This window comes from Aptenodytes forsteri, unplaced genomic scaffold (genome assembly GCF_000699145.1).
Source record: "Aptenodytes forsteri isolate BGI_AS27 unplaced genomic scaffold, ASM69914v1 Scaffold53, whole genome shotgun sequence".
Classification (NCBI taxonomy): domain Eukaryota; kingdom Metazoa; phylum Chordata; class Aves; order Sphenisciformes; family Spheniscidae; genus Aptenodytes; species Aptenodytes forsteri.
In genome coordinates this window covers 2413136-2425752 of record NW_008795909.1, presented here as the reverse complement: position 1 = coordinate 2425752, position 12617 = coordinate 2413136, and the positions used below count along the sequence as shown (strand labels likewise).

General features: G+C 42.6%; 1 protein-coding gene across 1 annotated transcript in view; it reads right to left on the bottom strand.

The window, feature by feature from the left end:
• CRADD (CASP2 and RIPK1 domain containing adaptor with death domain) overlaps positions 1-12305 on the bottom strand; it is a 76410-nt gene extending 64105 nt beyond the window's left edge. Inside the window, exon 1 of the mRNA XM_009284362.2 lies at positions 11999-12305. Within this exon, the coding sequence (XP_009282637.1) occupies positions 11999-12296 (298 nt within the window). The 5' untranslated portion in view covers positions 12297-12305. The remainder of the gene's footprint in view (positions 1-11998) is intronic.
• Positions 12306-12617: the final 312 nt, after the last annotated feature.

Sequence of the window (12617 nt, the reverse complement as noted above, 5' to 3'; positions counted from 1 at the left end):
GAAAGGCCTGGTTGCGTGTCCCGATGCCGGCCGTGAGCGAGGTGCCGTGCTGCTCGGCACTGTCGAGAGGCAGCCAGCCTAGGACCTGCCCAGAGCAGGCTTTGAAGTGCCCAGGGAGCTCCGACAGCAAAAGCTGCGGTGCCCGGGGACCTGGCTGTGGGCGCAGCCAGCAGCTCGGCGGGGAAAGATTTAAGGCTTCCCATTTTGGATCCAGGTGCCTGCAAGAGGAACGCCCCAAGAACCTCAAGTTAATTTCTACTGAAAACAGAAGGCTAGCATTTCTAGCTATAACCTGACATTGCTTTTAAAAAAAGTGTTTTGCAGGTGAACTCATCAGATCCACCACGAGCACATGAACCGAGGGGATGATGAGAGCGTTTTGCAACCCTAACTGCAGCAATTGCTGTTCAAGGATATGAAGATGAAACTAATCTCATGTGGGATGTGGCAGAACTGGATCACAGAGAAATACATGACTTTTTAATTAAACAGGAGTAAGAATAAAGAACGTGTCTTGTCGCTTTGAAAAGCTGAGCAAATACAGCCATCGCCTACAATAAATAAAAACATATTTAAAGAAATACTTTCTTCACACAGAAATACTAGAAAGTACTGGTTTTCCTTTGCGTTCCAGCCTTCCTTTCTCAACAGTTATTTTGCTGAAGTTTCATATGCCCCTGCTTAAAGGCAGCACCGGCTGCCCGTGGAGGAAGCCTACCTCCCACCAGAGCCAGCCAGAGACCCCCAGGGCTGGCAAGGGGCTTAGTCAACCCTTTACCTGTGTAAAGTCCTTTCACTCAACCATAGCACATGTTTTATTAGAAAGATCCAAAGACTGAAACAGGCCGTTCGTTAAAGAGCTCAACATATTATTAACTACAAATGAAAGGTAAGACTTTCAAAAGCATCAGCACAGGACTAAAACTGCCTTCTTTAAAGCCAAGGGGACCTTACCCTTGACCTTGACGGGGGGAGGGTTGCGTGAGCTTGGGTTAACTATGAGTCCTTTTGAAAATCCCAGGCAAGGTGGTGAAACACTAAGATTAAGAAGGCTGCCAGAAGAAGTGGTACACTAATGGCAATTTATTCCCCTTGACCCGATGCATTAATGCTTATTTCCTGCACACACAAACTGTATAGTATAAATCAAATTGGCTCCTTCTCTAAATGTCGATTGGAAGAAACCCTGAATCTTCACTTCAGTTTGCAGCAGAGATGTTTGTCAAAACGCGTGTACAACTCCTTGCCAATACATCAATATATGATCTATTCACAGACGAAGCAAGAGCAGGAAGAAAACTTAAAAAGAAAGTCGGACAGTATACTGGAACAACGGTCCAATGGCTAAAAGAAGCAGCAAGACTGGTTTTCTGTTTACACAGACAATTGCCAAATAGATAACAATTGGCTTTAAAAGTCTTGTATACAAAACCGTAAATCTTCTAACAAGATAAACTGCAGCTGCATCACTCTGAGGTAATGACGAGTGATACTTGGGTGCTCTAGTTCTCATTCATATAAACATATATATGACCATAAGCAAATCTGGAAGGAAAGCTTAGTTGCGTATGGCAATAACGGTGCATAATTAACTGTATCCTAGAGGAACTTCCTGACCTTTGCCATGCAAGTGACATTTCCCAGTGAGAAGTAAGTCACATCACTGCTGATATTCTCAGTCGACAGGCAAAAGGAGTGTGGAGTCTGAACTAGTAATAGCTTTTCAGCTGCAGAAATTATTTTTCTTTGAAGGTCGAGACATGCTGCAATGTCACTGTAGGGAAGACAGCATAGCACCCATTCCTTCACCAGAGAGAACATTTCAGTCATCAGTGGCAAGACCTTTGTCCTGCTCTGGTCAACAGGAGTCTAGCCTCTGACTTCACTGGAGTCAGACTTTCACTGTGACACACTAGTTAACATTTTTACTGACTTTGGATGGCTATGCAGCCTCCACAACACATGCAAGCTAAGGTGGGTGTGTTTGCCGCTTGGTTGTTTTTTTTTTTAAAAACATCATTCATAGACTTAATTTATGAAAGACAATAGATTTTCCCCATGCAATGGGAATACAAAAATTAAACAAACATTTTCAGATGGAGCTCCAAGGCAATTCTGGAGGTGCTAAAAGAAGAGCTGGCCAGCTCTGAAGGAAAATACTAATAAAGAAAAAATTCATGAAAAGAAGTCTACAAAGTCTTAAGTAGGAAGTTCTCTCAGTTACTTTGGAGCATCTATTAGTGTATATCTATGGGCCACAAAGGCCACTAATTAGTATCAACAGAATGCCTATACTGATGACATAATGCAAAAATAACAACTGCATCTTGCTTTTTCATGTTTACAAGTGGCTTTATCAAGCGGCAGGATCAGGTCCTTACAAGAAAGTTTCCAGTCTGTTCTAGAAAACAATTATTATTGTCTGTACAAAGCTTTTTCAATGGTTCCCTTGCCACATCCTGAGACAAGACCAACAGTGGGAAGCTGGCAACAATTAACAAAAGATCTCAAGGATCACAGAGGACTGCAACTATGCATGTTTTTGGAAATATAAGACACAGGCATGATTTTATCATACTGTGATGCAAGTTGAGGAGGAAAATGGACAGAGAATTAAGATATTTTGTCTAATGGAAAACTACAGGTAGTGAACTCTGTAAGCCATTTAGAATGGACATACTCCAAGATGAGAAACAGTACTATAAACTCTGGGAAATAGAGATACTTAAATAATCAAAGAAAAAAATGCATTTATTTGCATGCAGCAGCATCCCTGATATGATGCACATCTACATCTATATGTATGTATGAACACAGAATTTTGGGAAGAAAGGATTCCAAGACTGCAGGTGTTTATGGACAAAACCACCTCATCCACTGGCCAGAAAAGGCTATGTCTATATTAGCAAGCAGTACAGAGCAATAGGAGAGGACCTATAGACCGATACAGATCATGCTGAGGATCTGGCATGCAGACTATACACAGCTGGAAGGTTTCACTTCTAACTGGCTCTAGTCTGGTCCTATAGACTCTGTGAACACCCGGAGCACATTTCCCTGTTTAGATTCACTTGAAAGAAATCTAATTCAAACACTCCAATTCACTTAAAAAGCACATTTCTAATCTGAACTAGAAGTCTGGCATACATATCCAAAGTGTCCTATGTCAGCACCAGTTATATTTGGATTAAAATCCCACCTACTGAGTACACAGAGTGTGATGCCAAGCTTACAGAATCACAGAAAAATTTAGGTTGGGAGGGACCTTTGGAGGTCATCTAGCCCAACCTCCTGCTCAAAGCAAGGACAGCTTCAAAGTCTGATCAGGTTGCTCAGGGTCTTCTACTGTTGAGTGTTGACTGTCTCCAAGGATGGAGATTCTACAGCCTCATTGGGCAACCCTACTTGGGCCGCAACCTCTGGTGGCCAGTGCTTAACCTGTCTTGTGAAATTTTTTTCCTTATATCCAATCAGAATTTCCCTTGCTACAACTTGTGGCTGCCACTTCTTTTCCTTTTGCTGCACACCTGTAGGAAAAGTCTGACTCTACCTTTGCTGAGTCTACTTGGCCTTCTCTTCTCCGAGAACAAACTCAGTTGTCTCAGCCTTTCCCTGTACTTCACATTAAACTATTTTAGTGGTGCTCCACAGAACTCTCTAGTTTGTCAATCTCTCCCTTGTACTGGTGGCATAAAGCTAGACACAGTATTTCAAATACAGCCTCCTAGTACCAGCTACAGGGAAATAATCGCTTCCCTCAGCCTGCTGGCTTTCCTCTTGCTGATGCAGTCCTGTGTGTGGTTAGTCTTCATCATCATACTTGCTGTTTATCAAGACGTCCAGCTTCTTTTCTGCAGAGTTGCAACTCGCCAGTCAGTGCCCATCTTGTGTTATTTTGCGAGAATTCTGTATCCCAGGTGCAGGACTTTACACTTACTTCTGCTGAACATCATGAGGTTCTTGCTGGCCCATTCATCCAGCTTGCTGGGATCCCTCTGAGAGGCAGTCCCGCTCTCCTGTGTCAAATGATCCCCAAGGCCTGGAGTCATCCTGCCTTTCTGCTTTAGGCACAGTTCAGAAGATCCCAGAACACAAAATGACAAGTGTGCAAACAAAGTTAATTCATCTACAAACTTCCTGAAGATACAGTCCCTCCCATCACCCAGGTCACTGACAAAGAGGTTAAACAGAATTGGTCCCACTGTCAGCCCTGAGGAACACAACTCATAACTAGCCTCCGGTTAGATGGATATTGAACTACTGACCACCACCCTTTGAGCCTGGTGGTTCAGCCTTTTTTTCACCCACTGTGCAGTCCACCCATTCAGTCCATACCTTCCCAGCTAGCCACAAGAATGCTATGAGACTGTGGTGAAAGCCTTGCTGAAGTCAATTAAATGAAAGCTACTGCTGTTATCCACAGAGTCAGTCATTTTATCACAGAAGGCAAGAATCAAGTTGGTCAAGCTTGACTTACCTGTGGTAAACTCAAGCTGGCTGTTTCCAGACACTTTATTGCACTTTGTGCATTTGGCTTACCACAGCCTACCAAGCATGACAGAAAGCAACCTCTCAAAGACATAGGCTGGCTCCCTCAGCACTCTCAGACACATCCCATCCAGCTCCGTGGATTTGTGTATGTCCACTCTACTCGGGTAGTTCCTAACTCAATTCTCTTCTACTATAAACAGCATCTCCCTCATCCAAATTCCACTACTAGGCACAGAGACCAGGGCCCACTGACAGCAGGCTTAGCATATGAAGACCCAGCCTTTTCCCGTCCCCTTCATCGGTGGTTGCCTTAGTCTTCCTTCCACTGCCCATGTACCTGTAGAAGCCCATCTTGTTGTCCTTCACATCCTTGAATGGTTTCAAACTCAGATGAGCTTTGCCATTCATAACTCTATCCCTAAAAGCCCACAAAATGCTTTTATATTGCTCCTGGGTAGCCTGTCCTCACTTCCACCTCCTAGACATTTCCTTTCTGAATTTGAGCTCAGCTGGGAGTTCCCCTTTCAGCCAAGCTGACCTCCTGCCATGCCTGCTGCTTTTCCTGTACGTAGGAATGGACCATTTTTGTGCTTTGAAGAGGTTTTCCTTGATGATCAGCCAGGTCTCCTGGGTGCTTTTGTCCTTCAGAACTGTCTCCTACAGTGTCCCATCAACCAGTTTCATGAACAAGGTAAAGTCCAGGACCTTTACTCTGCTACTTGCTTTCCTCTGTTCTCTCAGTATCTTAAACTTGAGCACTACATGGTAACTGCAGGCAAGACTGACATCAACAAACACATCCCTAAACAGTTGTCCCTTGTTTGTGAGTAGCAAGGCCAGTAAAGCACCTCCCTTAGTCTAGGCATCTAGGACATTCATCAAGATATTGTCCCTTCTGCATTCCAGAAGTCTCCTGGATCGCCGTACTGTCACATTCCCAGTAAACACCATGGTGGTTAGTTTCCCTGAAAACCAGGGCCTGCAACAGAAGCACTCTTTTAAGAAGGCTTCATAGGATCACAGGGAAATTTGGGTTGGAAGAGACCTCAGGAGGTCTCCTGTCCAACCTCCTGTTCAAAGCAGGGTCAGCTCTGAGATCAGACCATGTTGCTCAGTATTCTATCCAGCTGGGTCTTGAAAACCTCTAAGGATGAAGACTACTCAACCTCTCTGGGTCCCCGTTCCACTTCTTGACTCCCCTTATGATGAAAAACTCTCCTTAGAGACAGTGAGAACCTCTCATTTCAACTAACACCCTTCATCTCTCATCTTTCCACCATGCATTGCTGTGTAGAGCCTATCCCTGTCTTCTCTTGATATCCTCTTTGTAGGTATTGGAAAGCTGCTATCTTCCCTTCTCCAGGCTGTACCTCCTTTTGATTGGGAAGCCCTATAAAAGATGCCACCACAATGTCTCTCTTACTGAGCTCCCTTCTGATCCTAAACCAGGAGCTCTTGACCAGCCTGTTGCCCAGGCAGTAGCAAAGCTCTGTGCATTCAAGACACTCCTTTGAAGAGACTGCAATGGCATCCTTGTCCAAGAACCTGAGGCCGTGCACTATGGCACTGCAGTTGTGTGAACTGCCCCACCGTGTCCCTGCAAATCCAATGACATCACAGTGCTGCAACTGTACAGACTTCCACTTCCTCCCAGCACGCCTGCTGGTAAAGACACTTTTGCCCCACACTGTCCAGTTGATCCCATCTGTCCCTAGAAGTCCTCATTTCTTGAAAAGGGTCCTGTGGTCATAGAGTCCAAAGTGCTGCCATGACACCATGTGCACAGACAGGTGTGAATATGCAGGATGCATCCACCCCTGCCCAGGTTTTTCCCCTTGAATGGCAGGATGGAGAACACTGCTTGGGCTCCATCTCTTCACACGGGATCACTGAGCCCCGCAGTAATCCTTAATCTGCTGAAGTATTACTAGTGCCCACATGAGAGAGTAGCAAAGTCTGATGATTGGCCAGGCCTTGGCAACCTCTGTGATGTCCTGGATCCAGTCCCTGGGGAAGCAGAAAACTTTGGAAGTCATCAGGTCTGGTCAGCAGACGGATGTCTCCATTCCGTACACCAGGGAGTCTTCAATCCCAATTACTCATTGCTTCCTCTTAGTACCGTTGGTTATGAGTAGTTGATCAGGCACAGCTGGCCCAAACACCTCTGTTGCCAGAACTCACTCCTCCTCTCCTGTTTCCAGGGACTATACGTTTTATTAAATCTATATTATTATTAGCCTCACATATTTGTGTTACTGAGGATGACACCAAGTATGGTTATATCTTTCCATTAACTTACCTGAAAGAAACTGTTTGAGACTGGACAGGAAACACTATAGTTCTTAACAGCATAAACACAGCTGCTTATTAACATGGCAAAAAAGCAACAAAGCAAATATTCTTTAAACTGTAAAAAAAAAAAAAAAAGAAAAAAGAAAATCTTACGTTCATACACACATTAAAACCAAAACACATACACAGAACGCTCTGCAGAACCAGGAAAGTTGATTACTTGTCCATGTCATGATGCACGCTGTTAATATTGTGTGCACAAACCTTTAATGCCAGACTTCACAGATCTCGCTGTGGTCAGGCACAAGGCCAAAGCCGTAAATGTAACACCTGATTTTCAGGGGAGATGGGAATGTGGAAAAGAGTTTGGGAAATTCTCCTAGGAGGATGCCTTTGAATCTCTCCAGAGAACATTTTCTATAGCCTCCAGGCATTGGGATGTGGCACAAGGGCATTCCTTCATCTCCAGGTCAATCCAGTGTGGCCAAGGCTGCTAAGCCCATCCCTTTCCTTCAGACATACATGGGAGGAAACTCCCCCTTCTGCCACAGGACTACACAAGAAAGGGGAGGGAAAGAGAAGAAAGGGAAAAAAACCACACCGTCTTCTGTCCACCATTTTAGAGAGAGAAAAGGAATTCATCAGCTGCTCTCCTATCTGACATCAAAATGGAAAAGGCAAGAGACCAGGCTGTTTCCTCACCACATTAGACGTGAGAGGAAGCAGGATATGAAGAGGGCAGGAAGCAGCCAACAAAAGGTAAGAAGAGATGCTAAACGTCCCCATATCCTAATGCTGTTGCATTTGAATCCGAATTCTTAGAAACCTACAACCCAGCTGTGGAAAAAGGACTTTGGGAAAGCTGGGGGGGAGGGAAGGATGGCTTTCTCAGCAGAAGTACATGTTTTGCTTTGTTTTGTACTTGCATGCTTCATCCAAAGTGTTACACAACATGAAGCTTTATATAGCTATACGAGAACACACGCTCCCGACACATCCAGGGAAAAACCCCAACCACATCATCTGTTCAAATCAAAAAACCTCACCCAAGTCTAACAGGACCCTAATGCAGACTGCTGACTAGGTACAACAACAACAAAATCATGCATTAGAAAATATTCCCTGCTTAGTTGTGAGAGAACAGCTTTCCCAAGACGATTCTGTGTAACTCCATGCCCCAAATTCACTAACATTTGCCAGATAGCAACGGCTGCTGCAGGATTCCTTTGGCAAACGCTGTATCTCGGACTTTTCTCTTTCTCAATACGCTGCGATTTCCTGTGGAATGGAGAAATCATCTATACTACAAAGAGGTGCAGTACTAACACTTTTAGAAATAAATAATTTTATAGCAACATATAGTATAGAGAGAAATATAATACTTGGGCAGAGAAATTCCCGAGCGGAGAGAGAATAAAAAAACATTCTGATAAACAGACACCGTCAAAGATTATATTTTTTTATTCAGTGCAAAAAATATTGGGTAACTGTTTGCTGTTCCTAGAAAGAATGGAATTCTATTGCCAACAGCTGTAGTTTTTCATAGGAATTATAATACTGTATTGAATATTTATGTTCCTAACAAAGGCATAAAGTTATCCAAACTAGGGCAGAAAAACCAGAATAGTCTTTTTCCAACAAAACAGAGCCACATTATTTTTGTTAACTCTTACTATGGCAGACGTTTTGATCTTCAAAACCAGGAACTCATGCTGCAGTTGATGTTTCTAATGATTAAGTCTTGCAATACCACTCTGCACAGGGTGAACTGTTTTATCACAGGTTCTTACACAAGCAAGAAACACACCCTATCATCTTGAAAACAATTAAAGTCATAAATATTTACCTCTAAAAGTACATGACACTAAATCTTCTTCTCGAGATTTTGGGGTTTTACAATGATGCTTTCCCTACCTTAAGAAAAGGTTTCCCCAAAGCTGTGGCCATCTGACAGATCCATACAAGAGAGGAAAAAGGTGACCCTAGACAAAATGCTGTCCTGTGCATAAAGTAAACAAGCAAGGGGAAGGAATCTTGGGTCTCTCTGCTGTAGTTATACAGATGCAAGTGGCCCTACCTGCCTGCATGTCACTCTCCTGATTCCCATGGAAAAACTATTCCTCGTGCTCTGCAGGATTAGGGTCTTCTGTGTTCCTTGGAACTACAGCAGGTAACAGTATACAGAACTTATTATTTTTAAGTCAATTGATGTTCAGCAATAAAACTCAGGATATCACAGGTTTTAAAGTTCATTTATTTACAAGCAGCCAAACAGCATACTCTGGGTTGAATCCTGGGCCAATTTACAGTTACACCCTATGCTGCTCCATGAACATTACGCCGAGTTACACAACTTGGGAACGAATAAATCCATTGCCTTGGAAGAATTTGCCCAAAGGCTCCCGATGAGTCAGTGGCAGTGTCTTGTTTAGGTCTCAGGCTTTGGCTTCCATTTCGTAGCTGCTCAGTCCACCAGATCATATTTACACTACATCACCAAAAATGTTTTTATTTCTGTCCTTCTGAAATTGCTGTTTGTTTGGTTCGGTTGGTTTGGTTTTTTTGTTTTTTGTTTTTTTTTACTAGGGGAAGAAAATAAATTAAAAGCTTCTTAACAATTACAGTTCTGATTTTTTTTTTTAACTGGGAACCAACAAGCTATATTTCTCAGCCGAAGCAAAGATAGAAAGCCTGATCTCTTTGAACAAAATGCACAATAATCCAAAGGTCTACATAGAAAAATCACTGTGCACGTGCCACAGTTTTTACGTTCAGATAGAGAAAACCTAATAGTCTACTTTTACTGACTTTACAAATCCTACGTGTAGTCAGTGAGAAGTGAAAGACTATAAAATAAAACCTTCCTTCGAGGAACAACTTGCCACCAGTCCTTAGTCCTGCAAAAGATCTGCAAAAACTGAAGATATTTTGCTTGACTAAACAGAATTTTAACTGAGCATAAACAAGTGAACAGCAGGCATGCGATTTCCATAAGTACGCATGATTCAAAGGAAAAAAAGATTTAAAAATCTGGGGCCATAAAACCAACTTCAATTTTAAAAGTTTTAGGGTCTAAAAAAAGGTAGTATGTATGTGGCAGGCTTTTTTCACTGCAAATGGATTCTTTAAAAGAAATTGCCGCTGACAAATCATCATTTATAAGAACCGTTTCCAACAAGGCAGAAGTTAAGTTATCTAGCATGGCACTAAAGAACACATTTAATTTTAAGTATGCTTATAGTTTTATTACAGCCAATGGCTTTTTCCATGCTTAAGGCCAAGCATATGCTCAAGTACTCTGCCGAGACAAAAGCTTACAAGTTTGTTGTTTAGAATGCAAAGCGAGGCTTTTTATCCCAAACCACATTTTGTTGCATGTAATCAGCACTGATGATGCCACCACAGTTTCCAATTCATTCCAGGGTGCACTCAGCATTTATTAGGGCACAGATGGTGCTCTCTTTCTTTGGCTTCTAAAGAACATGCCTAAATATTAAAACGAACTTGGCTATCTGCCTCTTATCCTGTTCTTACACTCTGTATTGACACAGTAAAAATAACAGGAACCTTTGATCTAATCTGGAAGCCTTTTCTAACTTACACACAAAATTTGGCAATAGGATTATCAAATACAGTCAGCCCACTCGAAACCGGAGAACCTGACATGCATAAATCCAGCACATTAGTCACAAGCGATCAAGAATGGGAACAAGCAATCCACAAAGCGATCAAATTAACAAAAATCGGAAACAATTTTTCTAGTAACAAACTACGCGATCCTGACTGCACTTGATGGCTGTGTGTGCGTTTCTGGAACTGTAAGGATTATTCAACAGCTTAACCAGCAATTAGCAAACAAACAGGCTGATTTGTAAGGCAAATAAAGAGCATTAGCATGACAGGATTTGTCATAACAGTGAGCAAGGTCTTTTCCAACACACTCAATGCCACGAGTCTGCATTGTGCTGAGAACTTGCAGTGCTTTCCCCTATGTGCAGCACAGGACATTTATTTCCCAAATTCTGAAAATTATTTACCCATTTCCAAGCAAGCATAAAGCAACCTCCACAGAGACGCAACAGAAAGACAAGCTGTCACGATATTCCATTAAAAATGTCCTAAGGTAAGATCATGTCAGATTTGTCCAGCAGATCTTGACAAAACATTCTTGAACATGCAGCTAACTGGGACGCAGGTGCACATGACGGTCAACGGGTTTTAGTCACCCATCTTCACAGGCTTTCAGTCTCAGGCAAAGCATACTGACACTGGAAAAAGCACGCGTCATGGGCATCAAAATACATATGATGAAACTCAAATGGGGCAGCGGGGGGGTGGAGGGTTTGGAGAAAGGTTAATCGGACTGCTTGGAAACGATGTTCCCAAGTGAGGACTATTTCACCGTCTTGCTGGTAACATGAGGTTAGCAGCCAGTGCATGCTGCCAGAATCTAGGGCAAGGAACGTGCATTTTAAGCAGTCGCCTTGACTTCAAAACAGCTCAACAATTGCATGCACGGATTGGTAAAGAAATCACTTCTGAACAAACATCAAGTCCAGAAAACTAGTTTTAGAGGTACATTTAAATGTCAGAAAGCCAGAGATTTTACTAAGTAAGATTATATAACACCCACTAAATCGGTTAGCTCCTAAATTTGTTTTAAAACTAAGCAATGGCTAGTAATTTTGGAAGTAATGATCCTAGATATTTGCACTCCAGTAAACGTAATAAACTAAACAAACCTAAATTAGCATATGATACTGAATCAAAATGACATTAAAATCGTAATAAAAGTAAATAAAAATTCTGTTAATATGAACAATCCAGAAACAAACCACTGTAAAACATACATAAAACAAACAATAATCAGGCATGGATGGTGAAGAGACTGTTCTGCAGCTAGTCAACACTACTTTTTATAGCCCGTTCCCTTTGAGGTAATGGAGTTGGGTCCTCCTACATCCCAGCATCTCCCAAGGCAGCCTCTCCTGCTGCCTCCCGGTCTCCTGAAACTCAGCCCTGTTCACTCCCCAAACTTTGCAATACTTCCTGGTGTTTGGCTGGCTTCCAGGAAATTCAGGCTGTCCCCTTTTGTTGGTATCACGCTCCATGTCTACATGACGCATAACTTGAAATTACTGGTACATTCAGTACTTTCAAAGTTACAGCTTGAGAACAAGCTTCAAAATATCAGCAACAACAATCCTGGCCTTACCTGCAGGATCTTGTACTGTCATTTCCTTACGCTTCACCATCAGTTTGTCTTTAACCCACGGGAACTCCTGTAAGGAATCCAAAAATGCATCAAAAGCCTTGGGTCCTCTGGTGGGGAGAATATCAAGGAGCATCATGGTTTTCCTCTGACTGGTGGTTTGGGATTTTATTTCTTGAACATGACTGTCCGTGAGAATCCCTTCTTGGTAGAGATACTGAATAACAATTCCATCCACCAGCACCTCTGTGCAGAGCTCCAGGCGCAGGGAGCGTAAAAGCTGTTTGTCTCTGGCATCCATCTGGCAACCTAGAGCATGAGAAAAGGAGTAGGAAAATGAGTCAAGATTAAAATACTTCAACCTTTAACATCCAGAAGTGATGTTTGATACCTGGCAACCTTTAGAAAGAATGCCAAACTCAGAATCACCAACCTGGGAAAACTATTAATGATCCCACCATCTTCTTTCCACTCAGATTTCACTGTCTCATGAGCTAAAATGCAGCCATATCTGGGAAATATTAGCCAAGAAGAGAACCTTTGGCATTATGAAGACCAGCCCTTCACTGGAATAAAAAACATGCCAGATAATCCTGCACACTAACTGGTCAAGGTCCATGCT